A 20,403-nucleotide genomic window follows, 5' to 3' on the forward strand; every position below is an offset into this window, starting at 1 on the left:
AGTTATCAAGTGTTTACCTCTGTGTGAATGGGCTTGGATCAGTGTAGGTAAATTTGGCAAAAATGTTGAATTGGGTTTTCCGCAGAAAAGGAATAGCCAAATTTGTCTTGAGCAGTGACTCACAACATCTTGTTTAGTGTCTAATCGTTCAAAAAATACTTTAGACTTATTCGGAGAAACGCAAGTGGACAGCCAATGGGAAATGATCTGACTAAGGAGGGAGTGATAATTATTTTAAGAAGTGAAAACAGAAAAACTGATATTAAACGTATTTGTTGAAGAAACAAACCCGAACGGCAATGTTAGAAGGAGATGTGGCAAATGTAATAATGTTCCCGATCGCTTTGAGGAGAGGAATAGTTGTAAATAATGAGAGAGTAATGATCGTACTGCCACCACATAAAGATGACGTGTGAATGAAATTTACTCTCCTAGGAATTAATATAATAGTTTGTGATAACAAATGAAAGCGACTGGTAGTAAGCTCAAAACCTATAACCGGTAATGGCTAGTAGTGAGACCATATTGAATTTTTATGTGGCATCTGCATTTTCAAAGCTATACTGTTGTTTTATATAGGGGAATAATTGTTCCTATTCTATTATATATATAGTCTAAAGTAAAAATTAAAATAAAGAATACAGTTTAAATTCCCCCCCCCAAAAAAAACTAAATTTAACCTATCGCAGACTTAGCACTTGTATAAGCCAACTTCTTAAAAGTTTACAATTACAAAAGAGAATTCAACTATATGAGGATGAAAAAAAGAAAACCTTAAGTAAAATTGTTACATAGAAAAACAGGAATCATCAGCTGCCTACCATGTAGCTGTTTCAGAGATTATACATATGCATATACATATATATATATATACATATATATATATACATATACATATATATATATATATACATATATATATATATATACATATATACATATATACATATACATATATATATATATATATACATACATATATATATATATATACATACATATATATATATATATATATATATATATATATATATAAAAAGAGAGAGAATAGAGATCATCATGTAAATATAATGAAAAATAAAAAGAGAGAGAATAGAGATCATCATGCAAATATAATGAGTTAAAAAAAATTTTGTTTTCAATTTTTTTATTCTTTTGTTTATAATTTTTTTCTTTTTCTTTTAGGAAAGAAAAAATAGAACAATGTAATTATTTTGTATATTTAAAATTTGCAATATAAATGTTTTATTAATTAGAAAAAATTATTTTGCAGGAGGAATAAACACCAGGGAATTTTCCAGACGTCTGTGGGGAGACATTTACTTTAACAGCAAAACGTAAGTGATTTGAGAAATTAATATTTGTGTCAATCAGCAAATTTATATTGTGTTAATCAGCAAATTTATATTGATTTTTAATATTTGCAGAAACAAAATTCAATAACTATTCATCAAAGTTCTCAAGCATCCCAGAATTTTGAATCTCAATTTTCCAGACCTGAAACAAGATGTTATTTGTTTCCAAAAGTAATCTGAAAAAAAAATATATATGAATACTAATATATATATACGGGGTGATCCCCCAAAAAACGGGCCAAACTCTAATTAGGCCCCGTTTCTTAGTGTTTTGTCCGAATGAAATGGAACTTTGGTCATAACTAGTTTATTATGTTCAAAACATCACATCAAAACACGAGGGTCTTTGGCCTTTTTTTCTCCGTTCTACAGCATATGTTCTAGATGGCCTCCATTTAGCTTTTATTTTTTTTGCGTCACCCAGTATATGTTTTGTAATTGCGTAGTTGTTTTGTGGATGTTAATCTAATGCAACTGCAGTGTTTATAAGATAGTGCTCAACTACAGTGTTTATAAGATAGTGTTCAACTGTAGTGTTTATAAGATAGTGTTCAACTACAGTGTTTATAAGATAGTGTTCAACTACAGTGTTTATAAGATAGTGTTCAACTGTAGTGTTTATAAGATAGTGCTCAACTACAGTGTTTATAAGATAGTGCTCAACTACAGTGTTTATAAGATAGTGTTCAATAATAAATAGAGATGTATTATTAATATACTAGACTTTTTAACTTGTTAAAAACAGGCAAAACTATAGCCTGTTGATTTAGAATGAGAGCTTTATGACAAACACCTAGAGTAAATGTGGTATTGTGCTGACTAATCCTTCTTAATCTCTAACTGTGCATCAGACGGTTATATCATATTATTTAGTTTGCTGCACCATATCATAACCATGATCCATACAAAATTTCATCCAGATCGGCCCAGTAGATTCTGAGAAAAAGTGGGACAGACAGACAGGTTAAGAGAAATATAATATAGAAATTTTTATCCATACAAACATTATTGGCTACATATGTGCATATAAGTTTCAGCTGCGACTTTATTCAAATTCCAACCTCTTAAAGCCGCAATGAATGCACTGAGAAGATGAATGAATTACATTCTTGCAAAGGGTTTTAGTTGAATGGTGGTGCTAGGAAATTGGTAGAGGGAGGCTATGCCAAAGATTGGGAAATTCATGTCATTGCCACACATATTCCTGGTGAGTGTATTTCATGATCATTTTATTGCAGAAGACAAATGGAATCATTACTGAATTTGACAGATTTTATTTACATAAAGTTTTCTGAATTATTTTTATTTTAAATTATTGTTTGACATTATTTGATTTATGAAATAAAATATACAGGTAAAATAGTATTTAAGTAAAATATTAATTTGAAAAATGTCTCAAGTTTTTATGTGTTGTTTTTTTTTGTTGTTTTTTTTTTCCATTTCATTATTGTGTATTTTTATAAAATTTGTTATGTGACCCATTTTACAGGCGGCGTTTTACCAAGAAACCACCTCACAGTACCTCACAGAGGAGTTTTGTGGAATTTATTTTAGAACCCATGTATAAAATATTTTCCCAGGTAAGTTCTTGAATGCAAGTATTTATTTTTTTTTTATTATAGAGCTCAATATACTTACAGATCAATAATTACAAATGGAAAAAGTTAAATCACCATGTAATACTTTATTTCATATATCTTCGAGCAGTTGAATCTGGCTTTCATGCATTATATTTTGTTATTTAATAATTATTAACTACAAACAAACAATTTGTCAAATTTTATTTCAAAAACAAAACATTTACTTTTAGGTAAATATATTAGCTTAAAAATGTATAAACTCAGTTATGTAAAAACTGGATTTTTATGGACCTTTTTGTTGCTTTTCAGATTGTTGGTGATGTGGATGAGAATCTGCCTCGTGTTTGTGATGAGTTAGGGATCAGCCTCACAAAAGAAGAAAAAAAGATTAATGTACGCCCTTTATTGCGACTGGTCATGAAGCGATTTTTCGGGGCATTTTCTGGTATGTTGTTTATTATTCATTAAATTTGGGAAAGTGATCCCCCACCTTAAAATCACTTGTGGTAGAATTAAAACACTAACTGATCTTCTCATTCATTAAATCAATCAATAAATACATGAAAAAGAAAAAAAGATAATAATAGTATTGACAATAGATAAATAAACCTACTGCATCAGTGTAACATAGCATGGAATGACTCAAGAAAAAATTGTTTTTTCTGGTATAAATTTGTTGGGTTTTTTTTAACCAAAATTAAGTATCCACTTTTGTGAACCAATAAAGATCTGTTAATAATGGTTTACAAACTGTGCTGACAAAAAATGCTGGAATGTTTAAAACTAAATATGAGCGGCTATAGTCAGCTAACATACTTTGTAAAAAAATATACAATAAAAATTAACAAAATTATACACATATCACAATTAGTCTTTATTTACACTTTTAATAACAAAATTAAAAAAGAAAAGTTTTTTTATTTTATTTGAAAGCTATAATATAAATCTAACCTGTCTGTTTAAATTTTAGTTTATTTTAGTTCATAGGAAGTTTTTTGCTTGTTTTAACTCATTTTGTTTTTTACCCAAAACAAGACATATTGCCACTTGGACTGTAAGCAGCTATTTGGGATTGTGTCTAACAGGCGATTTTGGGGAGTTGAGCAGCAAGATGTCTGTTTGCATTACATATAAACTTCTGCAGGTTAGTACAGTCAGGGAAGCAGGAAAATTGGGGGGGGGGTCCTAAGTCTAGCTATTCGAAGAAAGAAACTATTAGAGTAGAAAGCTTTTTTTGGCATCTTGGAACCACAACAGTGAAGGGGTGAGATTTTGCTGCTTATCGTGTAGTCGTGTATCGATATCGAGGAGCACAAGTGCTATGAGTTCATCAGAGCACATTCTATTAAAGTTGTTGTAAAATTTCTTATAAAGGACTTGTAAAAATTTTATATTTTTGAAAAGACAATTAGCATAAAGGACAAAGAAAGTAAACGCTGCTCTTATTAACAAGGCCGATAGCCATTAGTCGTGTGCTCTTGTGTAATGAATGAATGCATGAATGTAGGATTGACATGAAATTCTTAAAGATAAACTAAAATGACCTGAAATGACTTAAATAAAAAGTAAATGACTTAGAATGACTTTAATGAACTTAAGGATGAATTGAATGACCTTAAGAATGACTTGAATGCTTAAAAAATAACTGGAATCCTTCAAAAACAACTTGAATGATCTAGAGAATGACTTGAATGGCTTTGAGACTGACTGGTTGTAAAGTGGGTGATCATTTTACATTAAATTAATGCAGAAAAGTGATCCCCACTTTATATCACAAAGTTACAAACGTAAGTACAGCATGTAGTAAGAACAAATACTACACTTTGATCTTGGCCAAAAGCCCAAGAAAAGCTTAAAAAGCGAAGAACAGCATTTATTAACAACAGACCTTTGATCCCAAAAAAGGCCAAGCACAAAAGTTTTACGGACAGACCGACCGACAGATCGACGCGACTAAAACTTAACTATTTTATATACAATAAAAATAAAACTCTTTTCATATGTATATTTAGCTGTAATGTGTGTTTTCTTCAGGTTTTGTCGATATGTGTGTAGAGCACGTTCCTTCTCCCGCTCTGAATGCTCACACCAAGATTGAACATGTCTACACGGGGTCAATGGAAACGGAGTTAGCTGAGGCGATGGTTCAGTGTGATGCAGATGTAAGTTTATGCCTTTTTGATTCAATATTTTTGGATCTTATCCAGAATTCAACCTAATTTAAAAATGTATATACACAGAAAAATCTTTATGATGTACGTATCTGTCACAGAACAAAAATCTCATATTCCAAAAATTACAGCTGTAACTTTACTATAGTATGTTGTCGGACCCAATTGTGTATTTTCGAACAAAGGTATTTCCGGAGAAAACATTATGACGTACTTAAATGTTATGTCCAAATTAGTATAAACTCCAAAAATTACAAAAAATGGTGCAGTAGAAGATGTGCCAGAGCTGATTTTCATAAAAAGGCATGCAGTAGATTGAGGAAAGTCGCGATGGCCGACCTGAAAGATAGTGTCATCGGATTCTGTGCAAAACAACTTCAACAATTGAAGGCAGTTATCTCCCCCTGTGTTCGATCTTCTAAACAGTTAATTTACAGTGAAAAATCGCAACTTGGGAAAATTATGTTTTTACTTTTTTATTTTTCTACTCAACCATTTTTCGTAATTTTTGGAATTTATACTAATTTTAGCATGACACAGAAGTGTGTGATAATGTTTTTCTCTGAAATGCATTTTTTCTAAAACACACTAAAGTAAAGTTGCACCAAATCATGTAAATTGATGAAGTAATTTTTTATATATATATATATATATATATATATATATATATATATATATATATATATATATATATATATATACATACAGAAAATCAAATTTTATGAGGAAGCAAAGATGGTGTATCTCAGTCTGCCATATTTAAAAAAAAAAAATAAAGGGAGACAACTCAATTCTAACAACTAAGAAATAGAGATTAAAATCAGCTTTGTAATGCCTATGAATTACTATTAATCTCTAAAAATCGTTAAAAAAATGATTTTATGTATAAAAAACTTTGATCAATCTATATAATTTTTGGAATATGATATTTTTGTTCTGTAATGGATATATACATCATAAAGATTTTTCTGTATTTAAAAGAATTTTTTAAAATTAGGTTGAACTCTGGACAACAACTATGTTTTTAACTAATGAATTTTATTTATCAGCCATTGTTTACAATAGTCAACAGGAAAAGGGTGAGAAAAACAAAAAACGAATCTTATATTCTATGAAAGTGAGAATGTGTGTGAGAGAGAGGACTCTTCTCAACCTATATACTCTATGAATTTTTTATCTACAGACTTGAAATTTGGTATATAGAGTATTCAGACATGTAGAAAACTTTTCATCTGGGAAAAAGGGCTGCTAAGGGATCAAAATTTAAAAATTGGTACATGGGAGACCACCAGATTTTTTTTTTGTTTCCAACTGCTTCATGACTGCGCATGTGCAGTCGTGAAATATGACAACTTATGTTAAGTATGAGTTGGTTTGAAAACACTAATTAAAAGTCATAAAGCTGGTGTAATGGTTATCGTACTTGATTAACTATCTTTAGGTTTTGGTTTTGATCTCAGCTTGAGTCGTGATTTGTTTAGAAAATAACATAATACTCACATGCACATGTCTCAGTTTCTTTCTGTTTTTTTTTTTTTTTTATTTTTTTTTACTTCATTTTTTTTTTTAAAGGAATTTAACGTTATGTTTAATACCTATGGCAAACCAACGGCCTTCTCAGTTGCCGTGCAAATATCTTCAAAATTGTTGGACAGTGGGGGAATTGTTGTTGCCCATTATTTACTACACTGTTAGAGATTTTTCAGAAATCACGAGTCCCTAATTTCGGCACTTCAATGGTGGTTTCAGTATATTCTCTTTTGGTTGTCGTTATTTCCTTCTTACAATTACTTCAAGCTTCTATAAAATTTTGTCTATTTGTACTGAATTTATGTCGGATTAATCTGTAGTTGCCTTTGAGCAATGGTAGCTGTGCAAGTAGAAGTAAACTATTGGGGCGAGTGGGGTTTGCTATAGAACTTAGTTGTGGGAGCATGTGCTTCAGTTGTCACTTTGAACCATTCAGTGGTCTCATTTGCGCACTGTTCAGCAGGAAGAGAAAAGATATTTCCTCATGGAGCATCTCTGATGTGATCCCTGATAGCATCCCAGTCAGCTTTATTGTAAAACCTTGCCATTTTGAGAAATGGCTCTTTAATTTGGGGTTGAGACTTTAGGGTGATGTCTATCATTATTACAGCATGATCAACATTCTCAAGAGGGTAATGGGCATTTGTTACACAATCCTCAGGAACTGTAGTCAGAAATAGGTCAATTGATGTGATTATGCCATATATATATATATATATATATATATATATATATATATGAACAAATGATTAATAAAACATGTTAAAAGACATCTTGAAAAAGAGTTAAAAACATTTAATTTTAAAAAAGGAAGCACAAGATAAGTGGATAGTCCTTAATCCGCGGAGTTTTGAAGAAATACTCTCCTTCTCATCAGAGGACAGGAATTAGCAAAATGCAGGATCGGATTTTGCATATAAAAGTATTTAATGAAACTACAAGTAAGTCACAGATCTTACTTGGTTAAAAAAAAAAGGGGGAGAGGTAAGGGGAACATTATAAGCTCTATTTCCTTTTCGGTTTTATTGAGCTTTTACATCTGGCTGAGTTTATTTTACTTGTAAATATTAACTCTTTAATATTTATAATATATTTTAAGTTTACCATTTTGATTACCTTGGTAAACTTATTGTAATTTTTATTATTATATATATATATATATATATATATGGTATAATCACGTCAACACAATGTGATTATGCCATATATATATAAAATATATTTCTGTAAAAATATATTTTCTTATTATATATCAATCCTTATATAAGAAGCTCAATGTAATTACAAAGCAATATAGAGAATAAATGACAAAAAGTTATATTCCAAAACTCATGATGTTGACCATCTTATAATTTATTCCTTTAATTCAGTTGACTTATACAATTCTTGACAGTATCTGTTTTGTAGCTCAAAATCAATCTTAATTATTATATCAATCAGTGAATCTATTATGCCCTTAACTCATCAGAAGAAATAGCAACGATCAATCCATCAAAAGGAATTGAAATGTGATTTGACATGGTAAAAATCCGAAAATTGAAAGAGAAGCTGCAGTTACCTTTATATTTTCCATTACGCCATATTGAATTTTTCAATTTCAATTCAAATTCATATATATATATATATATATATATATGAGCAGGGAGACCTGTGAATTTTATATTTTCAATATATATATATATTGAAAATATGGCAAATCAGAAACCAACATTTTTTTTTTTTTTTTTTTTCAATATTTCAGCCAGAATAAGCCTTTTCAATGAGATGTAGACATTTTCCTTTTTTTCTTTTCTTCATTGTCTAAATATAACCTCATCCCACTATATACATCTGATGTCGCTGGAGGCTGTTCTTGGTTGTTTGGGACAATTTTTTTCTTTCTATATTGTCCCTGATAAAAATCCATTAATATCGTGAACAAAATGTACATTTAAGTTTATGTTATTCAATTGATTCATGTTTTTTTTTTAAATTCTTTATTCCAGGGTCCTTTAATGATTCACACCACTAAGTTATATCCAACTCCTGATGCCACAAGTTTTCATGTATTCGGCCGTGTTATGAGCGGCACCCTGCATGCAAACCAAGAGGTTAGAATTCTTGGAGAAAATTATTCCCTGCAGGATGAGGAAGATTCTCGTTTTGGAACCATCGGGCGTTTGTGGATTGCAGAAGCCAGGTAAGTTTCATTGTATCTCGGACAATTTGATGAGAAAGAAATGAATACAATATGACCGGTTTCATTTGTTACGATTGGTTCTCTTTAAAATAATGACATATTTTTGCATTCTAAATTCTTTAAGTCTATGGCATACTAGTAGAAATTATTGAAGCAACAAAAGTATTGTATTTAAACACACAGGCCACTGTCCTGCCCCCAGATGGTGAAACAGAACCTTTCAACATTCTGGCTGGTATTCCCCAAAGTGATACACTTGCACCTTTCTTTTTCATCATTGTAATATGTAACATCATGCATATTTCTGTGGATACAATCAATGACAATGGACTGATGTATTAACCGAGAAGTTCACGTAATCGTGCACTTTACATCACCAATGCTGATTTTGTTGATGACATTGCGCTGTTGTGTGACAGCCTCATTAGTGCTCATCTTCTCTTGAACCAGCAGCAAACTGTACAGGGTTTCACCTGAATGCTACTAAGACTGAGTGTATGCTAATTAACATTTGCAACAACCACGAAATTAAAACCTTCACAAATAACATCCTCAAATGTGTTGAAGACAACAAGTATCTAGGATCACACATCAGGAACTCTGGGAAAGACTTTAACATTAGGAAGGGCATGGTATGGACTGTTTGTAACAAAATGGATAAGATGTGGAAATCCAATTTTGCTCACAAATTCCAAATCCAAGTTTTCTGCGTACTTATTGAGTCAATCTTACTCTATGGATCTGAAACTTGGACTCTTTCAGCAAAACAACAGCATCGTTTGGATGGATGTTACACACGTCTTTTGAGAAGAGTACTTAATCTCTCATGGCGAAATAAACCAACTCTAGAAATGATATATGAACACTTAACAAGAGTATCAACCTCAGTTTGTAAGACACGTGTTCAGTTTGCTGGGCTTTGTGCACGTGCCACAGATGAACTTATTTCATCATTTGTACTGTGGAGGGGCCTGCCATCATCTCGCAATCGATCACAAAAGTTAACTTTTCCAGATAAGATACAACGAGATACATTTATCTCCAAGGAAGATCTTTTTGGTGCTATGACAGATAGGGAATACTGGAAGGGTGTAATGCATTCTATTTCGGCTGAGGCCAGAAGAAGAAGAAGAAGATTTGCATTGAAAAGAAAATATGGATAATTTGTAATGTGATAATCACTCTAAGAATTTTTGTGTGGCTTCAGTTTTTAGTTATGTTTAACATAAAACAATTCAATTTAATCTGCAGTTATTTAATGATTCCATTATTCGTGATTGTGACACAATTATTGGATTGGGGAAAAAAAGGTGGATCGTGTGCAAATGGAATTTATAGTTATTGTATAATCATATCTTCCGCACTCACCATTCCAAACTCATACTGCAGCGTGTTTTCATACAAGAATACGCACTTTTTTCACCTTTCCATGAAAATTATATTTTATTCTTCTTGACTCACTCTCTCACCAACGTAATCTCACAATGGTAGTAGCAAATATTTTCTCCTCTTTAATTTTTGTCCTACAAAACTGTAAATAACGAGTTCTTTTATTCAAAGTGATACTTACCTGCAAAACACCGATTAATTATTCCACTTATTAAATGCATTACATTGGCCTAACACTCCAATAATATGGAATGCTCTATTTTGATTCTTAGTTCAGCAGAATGACAGAATGGCACTTGAACAAACACCTTAATGTTAGAACCCGTTATTCTTTGATTAAGGGAATACGATTTCTGAACACTGAAAACACTTTCTTTATTATTGCTATATTGTTATCCGAAATCCAAACTTTGCATACAAAATAAAATACATAAATTATTGACTGTATAGAGGTCCTGCGTTATTGCAAATGTATTTTTCGGTCGCCCACACTGAGAATTGAACCTTCAATCTTCAGGAGAATATCACTTTTACAATTGATTTTTTCAAGGTACTTTAACCACTGCATCACAACTGGGCACTTTTCTACAAGGAGGGGTCACTTTTTTCACCGATATTTTTGAAAGTCATCCCCTCTTTTCGATTGACTAGCTTTAATTTAAACCTTTGTCATTTTTAGTTTGGTTATGAATGCAACTGCAAAGGCATCACATTTTTTTTTTCTTTTTCACATTCTTTTCCTCCTTTGCAGTATGGGTTTTAGCCTGTTTGCCTACTACCACCTTTTTTTTTTTCTCAACACACACCTCCAAACACCCGGGCAACGCCGGGTACCCAGGCTAGTTTAAAAAAAAAAAAATCAAGATAGTCTTTTTATTTTCATTAACTGAATTTGTATTTTATCTTAAACTTCTGTTTGATTTAATAATGTTAAATTCTTATCAAAAATGCATAGATTATTTCCATTCAATTTTTCCGTCTTATTATTTTAGGTACAAGGTTGAAGTGAATCGAGTTCCTGCAGGAAATTGGATTCTGATTGAAGGTATTGACCAGTCCATTGTGAAAACATCAACCATTACAGAAGTATCAGGTCCAGAAGAGGTGAGGTTTTTTTTTCTAGTCATTTTTTATTATGCTCCGAATTGAATATAATAAATATAAATCTTCTTTTACATATAAAGTTTTCTTTTCTATTATAATGTTTCTATGTTACACTTTATGGTGCTTGTGTAGTATTGGATTGTGTAGTGGACTTTCGGTCAGCGTTCAAGTCGTGGATAACTTGGCAAAGACTAAAGTTACCTCTCATGAAAGATAAATGCATTTCAAGTAAAATCACAATTACACACTTACAGATTATGTCAAAATTAGTAAAAGTTCCAAAACTTATAAAAAAGAAAAATAATTACAAGTAAAAATAAAAAGATTATCAGATTATAAAGTCTTATTGTATTTGTTAATGTTGAAGAGTTCTTAAAATCTAGGGGAGGTAACTGCAGTTTGACAAAATATTAAAATCTGCCATTTCAAAATAGAAAATGGCAGATCATTAATGTCTATGTTTTTCTTTATATAAAAAAAATGGTTCTAGCAGATCTTCTATTCAATCATTTTTCGTATTTTTTAAAATTCTTACTAATTTTAACATGAAGTGCACATGTAATAGTATTATTACCTGAAATGCATTTTTTTTTTTTTTTTTGTCAAATTATACTGCACAAGTTTATTTTAAGAATTACTTACACTGATCTTGATAACTGCTAATATGAAACATTGGTGCTTATCTAGTTTTACGGCTTCTTTTTGTTGTTTGTTTTACACAAGGGTGTCACCACTTATCAAGGCCCAAAGGCTACTCGAGGATATGTTAACGAGTGTATGATATGGTGTTCAACAGCGTAGTAATCATTAGTAGCAGAAATTGGGTATAACTTGATTATTTTAGGGGGCGGCTCAATAAGAACTTGTTTACGTTGGACTTGAAGACAACCATATTGTAGTGGGCTGGAAAGCAACCCAGCGGAACAGAGTTCCACAGGTGAGCAGTTTTAGGAAAGAAGCTTAGTGTAACGAAGCGGTGCGCTCTTGTTGTAACATAGCACGTCTGGGCACGTGTGAGAAAATCAGTATCAGCCGTAGGATAGCTGACTAGTGAAACTAGCAGCAGTAGCTGTCTCAGCACATATGCAAATCAAGTAAGTGTGCAGGCGCTGGCATCACAGGAAGGAGGAGAAAAAAAGGCAGACAAAAGGACAGCATGTGATCGAGCATGTGATTGGACGTGTTTGGACATGTGTGCCACAAGAGAGACAATAAGCCACATGGTCAAAACAGCGGAAAGACAAGCGATGACAAAGACATGTGCATGAAAAAGCATCTCAACAGATATGTTCGACGCGTGAATGATATTTTAAAACAGTGAAGTGCGTTGCCGGAAATTACTGGAATAAACACTTTTTGTATTCACTTACAAAAAAAAAAAAATGTTGAATCATTTTTTTATGTCCTTCCTTGTTTGTTTGTTCTTGTGATGGTACCAGACAATGTGTGGTTGAAGAGTAACGGCCATGTTACATTTGTTCATGAAATCTGTGTTTCGATTTAGGCACAGATAGATACTGGAGGAAATTGTTAAACTGCTTATATAATAAACAAAATGGCACAAATAGTTTATTATGTACTTACATGTTTGGATTTAAAAAAAGTACAAAAATTACACAAATTATCAAATATGTCAAATGTTTTTCCTTTTAAACAAGGAAAAAAAACATTCTAATGGCAAATATCTCATCCTTCATTTTCTGCTTATATTAAGGTCAACAGCCAAAAGATAATTTAAATGCACAATTATCATAATAATACTGGCTAGAAATCATTTACGGATCAAGTTTTATTTGATTTCATGAAACCAAAAATACTGGATAAATTTGTGTAAATATTGGTGTACAGCTTTTTTTTTATTAACTTAACAGCAAGTTCTGGTTGAAGCTTTTTTAACACTATAATTGGGATGCCATCAGGGCCAATTCCAGTAAAGCAACTGGCCCTGATGGCATCCCAATTATAGTGTTAAAAAAGCTTCAACCAGAACTTGCTCCCATACTTACGAAACTATTTAAGCGCTGCCTTTAGGAGAAGTGCTTTCCGACTCCCTGGAAGACCTCATCAGTTTGCCCTGTATTTAAGAATTCAGGTGATAAGTCATCTCCCTCTCAGTGCAGACCAATAAGTCTCCTGTGTGTTATGAGTAAGTTGCTGGAATCCATATTAAATAGAGAAATAGTCAACCACCTCAGCAGGAACAACCTTCTTAGTGACACACAATATGGTTTCCGCTCTGCAAGATCTACCGCAGATGTGCTGACAGTTATATCCCACAGGATTAGTGAATCTCTTGACAAAGGCTTCCTTTCTAGGGCAATTGCTCTTGACATATCAAAGGCCTTCGACAAGGTATGGCATAAGGGTCTACTTCACAAGATTTCCAGCTACAGTATAACTGGAAATGTTTTCTCTATCATTAAATCATTTCTCTCCAATAGGCTCATAAGAGTAGTGGTAGATGGACAAAAATCGAAGGCATGTAATATAAATGCTGGAGTCCCTCAGGGGTCAATCCTGGGCCCAACTCTCTTCCTGATCTACATCAATGACCTCCCTAAACACATACTTAAATCATTCGTTGACATCTATGCTGAAGACACGACCATCTACGGCAACACATCAAAGGCTGTAAATGATAAAGTTCTCTCTGATTCTCTCTCCTCTGATCTAGAGCGCGTGGTTCAGTGGGGGAAGACGTGGCTGGTTACCTTTAATGCATCCAAAACCAAACTCCTATCCTTACATCATCTACGCTCTGATCCCCATCTGGCATCAATTGTGATGGATGGCTCTCGTCTGGGTGAGGCCCCGTGTTTTGACAAGCTTCTGGGTTTGACCTTTACTCCTGATCTGAAATGGAACACGTACATCAAGTCTGTTGCCAAGGTCGCTGGAAAGATGGTGGGATCCTTCTACTGCTCCAGAAGGTATCTCACTACTGATGCAATTCTCTATCTATATAAAAGCCAAGTACGTCCAAGGATGGAATACTGTTGCCATATCTGGGCAGGAGCTGCTAAAAACAGCCTATCCTGCCTTGACAGAGTACAAAATAGACTTCGTGGCTTAGTGGGGGATGCCCTTTTCTCTACCCTGCAACCTCTCTCCCACAAAAGAGATGTTGTGAGCCTATCCTTGTTTTATCGTTATTTCCATGGCAGGTGCTCATCTGAACTCCAATCTCTGGTCCCCCCTCGCCAATCTTTCACGAAAAACACCCATCTAGCTGAATCCACTGTGAAAAATTTCCCCCACTCTATATCTGTGCCTAAATCAAAATGTGGATTCCATGAACAAAGCTTCTTTCTTAGAACTGCACGCCTGTGGAACTCTGTTCCGTCTGCCTGCTTCCCACCGGACTACAACTTGGATGTCTTCAAGTCCAACGTTAACAAATTCCTAATGAACTGCCCCCTTAAGTAAACACTTCATCAAATCTCCACACTAACGTAATGTACTTGCAATAACCCTTATCCCTGAGTGGCTTCCGGGCCTTGATAAGTGGTGATCACTGTGTAAAAAAAAAAAAAAAAAAAAAAAGGTAAGTAAAGAATAAAGTTTTTGTGTAATTATAATTTTTTTTATAATGAAGTAAAACTGGATAACACAAAAACGTTTTTAAATTATTAAAAATAATAAAATGAATATAAGTTAAAAAAAATGTACAACTAAAAAATTGAATGACATCACTGCATCCCGCCAGTAATATAGGTAATTTATGTTTAAGTTTATATAGATATAAACTAAAAATATTTCAGAAATACATGGTTGCGCAAGAAGCATTTTCCAGAATAGCTAACAAAACCAAAAAGAAAACAAATATGCAACAAGAAAATGTTTCCAAAGGCAAGATAAGTTATTCTTTTGCCTACCTTAATAAGTTTTTTGTGTATTTGAACTTATTTTAAAGCTTTTCTTTTAGCTTAATACGCAACTAGTGTGAACTCTTAAATTAGAATAAGAAAATAATGACTGACATTAGATGGTCATCTAGGGTGTCCCGATAATCACTTAAAAATTGAAAATTAAAAAAAAATATTAGTAATAAAAGTGTATATATATATATATATATATATATATATATATATATATATATATATATATATATATCGCCAGATTAGTGACAGTTGGTTGTGTTTCAGTTTAATGATTGCCTACTACCACCTTTGAAATGATCATCTGGGGAGTCTTGATAATAACTTAAAAATTAATAATCAAAGAATATTAGTGATAAAAATATACAATTCAGTTTAACGTTAAATTTATGCCCAATTAGTGACCGTTATTAGCTGTGTTTCTGTTTAATCTTTTATTTTTTGAGCGATTATCGAGGCTCCACATGGCTGAAATGAGACTGCCATTTCTTTTTTGTGTTATTGTTGTTGTTGTTCTAACTCAACAGATTTTATACTACTTTTGTTTTGAAGTTTAAAAAAAAATGCTTTAAAATAAGTTTGTGTTAAAACACAATAAAATCTTTTCCAGATAGGTAGAAGAGTAACTTATCTTGCCTTTAATAACATTTATTTGTTATATATTTGTTTTTTTTTTTACCTCATTTTTGTTTTGTTGGCTCCTGGAAAAAAAAAATGCCCCGTTTCTCTCCATGCAGTGCATGTCCTCAACCTCCACTGATCAGGTTTCATTTCTGTACATTATGATACTGCATACCTGATAAACTCTTCACAAAAGAAATTGATCCTTTTTGTATGTGTGTACATGCATGCTAAAATCGCTTCTATATAACACAGAACTTTGCTATGAAATCATGTAAGATTAAATCGTTTACTACAAGAGTTTATTTGCATTTTTTTATTATTATTAGATCTACATCTTCCGGCCAATTAAGTTTAACACCAGTTCTGTAATTAAAATTGCTGTTGAGCCTGTAAATCCCTCTGAACTTCCCAAAATGTTGGATGGACTTCGGAAAGTAAACAAGAGTTACCCACTCCTTAACACCAAGGTAAGTTCAAGAGTTTTTTTTGTTTTTTTTTCTTTTTGTTTGCTTAACTTGAGCTTTTTCAAAAAAAAGTTGCCAATCTAATAGGTCCTGCTCTGCCAGCTAGGTTTCAACTGCTGTCCTATTAACAAAATGTTGCATTCCCCTGCCTGTTTTACAAGTATTTTAATGATAGGTGCTTCGACTAACTACAAGCTTTTAGACCCTCTTGACTTAAATACCCCCAACAAGTAGCAAAATCCCACCCCTACGCAGTAGAGATCCCCAGATGCCAGACAGCCTTCTATTTATTCTACTTTCTTCCCTAGGACTGCTACACTTTAGAATTCTCTTCCGGGTTCCTGCTTCCAAAACATAAGAATAAGCGAAGTAAAAAAAAAACTAATATAAGGCAAACAAACGATGTTAAACGTAAAAATGGGAAAAACAAAAAAAGAAAACAGAAGAACAAACGTTAAAACTTCTTTAAAAAATTTGAAAAATAAAAACCAAAAAAAAAAACACTGGCTTAAATAATCCTGTTTCAATATTAAAATTTAAAAAAAATCGAAAAAAAAAAAAAAGACATCTCACAACACGATTCGAACCCAAAACCTTTAGATAATGAGGCCGCGCTCTAAGCAACTGAGCTAAGACGACATTGACAAACTTGTGTCGCTTTTTCAAATATTTAAAATAAATCATGTTCCGACATCGTATGACGCATGCATAGAAGCGAACTCGTCATGAGAGGACGGTTTTTGTTGACCCCCCCCCCCCTCTGTAGAAAACTGCTGATTTTAGGGTGAAGGAATTAACGTTTTTGGTCAATTTTTTTATATTTGTCGGGCGAAGGGTGGAAGTTTAAAATGATACCGATCTAGCGAAAATCTGTGACCCGTGTCGAAAGTTTTTGCGAGACATACAAACATACATACATACATACATACATTTTCGCTTTTATATATATAGATAAACATTTTGTCACTTCTTGTTTGTATACATTTAGTAAACACACATAGTTTTGCCTGATTGAAACATTCACTAAAGAACCTACTAAAGAGAACTCGATTTCCTACTAGACACTATCCTCATGTGTCTAAGGTCTCTCTGTACAGGGTTTTTTCAGGAAAACCATTAGGATACTTTTCACTACAAGTAACACACACATAGCCTTGAGCCCCTGGAGGGGTCTTGGTCATCCACAACTGTGTAGATGCTTTTGTAGCGACGAGTTCTTTTTTTCAGAGTGAGGGTGCTGGCCCCATGCTCAACCTTCCCAGAAGGTACATATAGCGCCTAGCCTTCCCAAATGGTCACCCACCTGGTACTGGTCAAGCTCAACGTTGTTTAACTTCAGTAATCTGGGGAGAACTAGTGTGTCAGCATGATTGTGGCGTACTCACTACAAGTAAAACGTGACTAAATATTTGAAATCACAAAGTATTTACGGCCCAAATAAGATTTCCTCAGTACGGCTAACCCACCCTGATGCATCTTCTCCAAGTGATGTTACCTCAAGTAATAGAGCAAAGCTGGATACTCCACCAGACAAGAAGAATTCTTATTCTGGAATCTAGTAAGTCCATGAAACCACAAGAAAGGTATACTATAACATTAAAATGGTCAATTGGGAAGAGGAAAATTATGTTCCAACTTCGTTACTAACAGTGTTTGAGAGGTAGAGAACTTTAATGGAACATTGGAATATCTATTACGTATCTCATATAGAGATCAAATGCTAGCCCCAGGAAGGGAGCCCTGGATTTCTGAGAGCTTCAACTGAAGTAAAATGAAACTTCATTAATGGAATCAAGATTAACTGTTACTCATCCAAACGTTGGCAATGGTTTGGTCGACTCTCCTATTCTGTAACAGTTCCGAATTGTGTGCAAACACATGAAGAGATAAACTTTCATTTAGTCGTGTAGAAAGATAATCTATTTTAATTTATCAATGCTAATGGGTGAAAAATATTTTAAAAGTTTTGCTTTAAAATAGGGATCAACTTGCAGAGATTATATTAAAAAACAAAATGGTGGCCAACTGAGATTCAATTATTTCGAACGGATTCAACTTTCAGATATTATAGTATTTCAAATGAGATCAGCTTGCAGTGATTATATCATTTCAAATGAGTGGTCAACTTAAAAAGTTTGTGTATTATTTAAATCAAGGGGCCAGCTTGCTGAGATTTTATTATTTCAAAATGGTCGTCAACTTTCTTGATATTGTATTATTATTTTTTTTTTTTTTACTTTAAAATTCTAATTATTCTAATATTTGATTTTTTTTTTTTTTTTGTTTACCTAATTTTTTTTTTTTTTTTTTGTCATTTAAAGGTTGAAGAATCTGGTGAACACATAATTCTTGGAACAGGAGAACTCTACCTAGATTGCGTCATGCATGATCTCAGGAAAATGTATTCGGAAATTGGTGAGTTGTTATTTACTCTTATCAGACATTAGATATAGTAAATGTTCTCTGGTAGTTGAAAATAAAACACTATACAAAATACTGTTAAAACCCCACCAAATATATGTCAGCCTATGTCACAGTATATTAAGCGAGTTTCTAACAGTATTTTGTATATTTTTTTAATTTTTAATACAAAATATTTTCTGAAAACTGAAAATCTTTGGCCAATTTAGCAAAACTTTTCGCTAATTGTCTTCGAAAACCGTTTCCATGAATAATTAATTTTCTACCTTATTGTTTTTCTTAATTTTGGGATATGTTCATTACTGCGACATAACAATTAAGTAAATACCACTGGTTTTAATTGAAACTCAGTATTTCAAATTTTGCTATTATCTATATATATAAAAGCGAAAATGTGTGTATGTGTGTTCGCTTTTTTGGCCGTGATTCTCGGTTGGCTCACTCTTCTTAAAACTTTTTATACGCTGTCTAAATAATAATATCTACGACTAAGGAACTCGGGTCGCGGCTATCTTTAATTTACCCGACTTTTACAAGCTATTTTTGAGATATTTTTGATCGCCGCGTAGCGGGAAAATCAGAAACTGGCTTCCAGCGCAAAACTAGGTCAAATATCACGTGACTTAACGTTCTCGCACCTGTTAATTTCGCTTTATAAACGTTAACTTAATACACTTATCAATTCATCTATTCCCGTAGTCGAGATGGTTAGGTCGCAGGCTTTTTTTTTTCCATTTCCTTTCTACCTCCACATTAAAGGTTCGAGGTTCAAGCCTACCTTTCTACTAAAACTTTTTTTTTCTTTTACACCTTCAAACACCCGGCCAACATGTTTTTTTTAAACAGGGTTATTTTGCTCTACCTCCCCCTAGCCCAACACACACTCACCTCCAAACACCCGGGCAACGCCAGATACCCTCTGCTAGTCTATAAATATAAAAGCGAAAATGTGTGTGTGCATGTATGTTCGCTTTTTGTGTATGTCCACAAAAGGCTTTTTTCGCTGGGTTTCTCGGTCGGCTCACTCCTTTTTCAAACTTTTTATATCACGTCTAAATTATAATATCTGCAAGTTACGAACGGGGGTTGCGTGTGTATTTATTTTGCCCGACTTTCACGCGTTATTTTTTCCAGATCGCCGCATATTTCTTTCGCTTTTCAGTATAAAAAAGTGAAACTGGATTCAAATCTGCAGTTCCCTGGCCCACGGCTGGGTGGTCTCCGGAAAGTGATATACATGTTTGGCCAATGTCGGCTTTTCACCGTCATATCAGACAATTGCTTTCATCTGGACACTCTCCTAATAAATGGGGGAGCTGGTTTTCCTCAAAGTTGGGTAAAAACAAACAAACCGGATTTTGACCTCATTAAAAACTGTCCCGCAGAAAATATTAACTGCGACCTCATTATTTGATCTCATTAAGTCATTAAGTGCGAGCACCTGTCAATTCTCTTCCTACTTAAATAAATTCAAACGGCTATCAGTAACTCTTTCTTGCTGGCCGAGCGGTTAACATGTCATGTTTTTTTCACATTTTATTTTTCAACTTGGCCTCAGGGCTTCAGGTTCAATCCTACCTATCTACCTACCAAAACCTTTTTTACCCCCCCCCCCTGCACACACACCTCGAAACACTCGAGCAACACCAGGTACCCCTGCTAGTCTATAAATATAAAAGCGAAAATGCATGTATGTATGTGTGTTCGC

At 33.2% G+C, this 20,403-nt stretch overlaps 1 protein-coding gene across 1 annotated transcript in view; it reads left to right on the forward strand.

Annotated features, from left to right (window-relative positions):
- The window catches only part of LOC145291244 (116 kDa U5 small nuclear ribonucleoprotein component-like), a 109,210-nt gene that overhangs the window by 63,738 nt on the left and 25,069 nt on the right, over positions 1 to 20,403 (forward strand). The window contains exons 13-20 of the mRNA XM_080136851.1: positions 1,274 to 1,337; positions 2,845 to 2,935; positions 3,245 to 3,380; positions 4,970 to 5,097; positions 8,622 to 8,815; positions 11,197 to 11,308; positions 16,137 to 16,277; positions 18,596 to 18,689. Of these exons, the coding sequence (XP_079992977.1) occupies positions 1,274 to 1,337; positions 2,845 to 2,935; positions 3,245 to 3,380; positions 4,970 to 5,097; positions 8,622 to 8,815; positions 11,197 to 11,308; positions 16,137 to 16,277; positions 18,596 to 18,689 (960 nt within the window). The remainder of the gene's footprint in view (positions 1 to 1,273; positions 1,338 to 2,844; positions 2,936 to 3,244; positions 3,381 to 4,969; positions 5,098 to 8,621; positions 8,816 to 11,196; positions 11,309 to 16,136; positions 16,278 to 18,595; positions 18,690 to 20,403) is intronic.

Source organism: Euprymna scolopes, chromosome 12, assembly GCF_053919585.1.
Source record: "Euprymna scolopes isolate OS-2025 chromosome 12, ASM5391958v1, whole genome shotgun sequence".
In the NCBI taxonomy this organism is placed as follows: Eukaryota; Metazoa; Mollusca; class Cephalopoda; order Sepiida; family Sepiolidae; genus Euprymna; species Euprymna scolopes.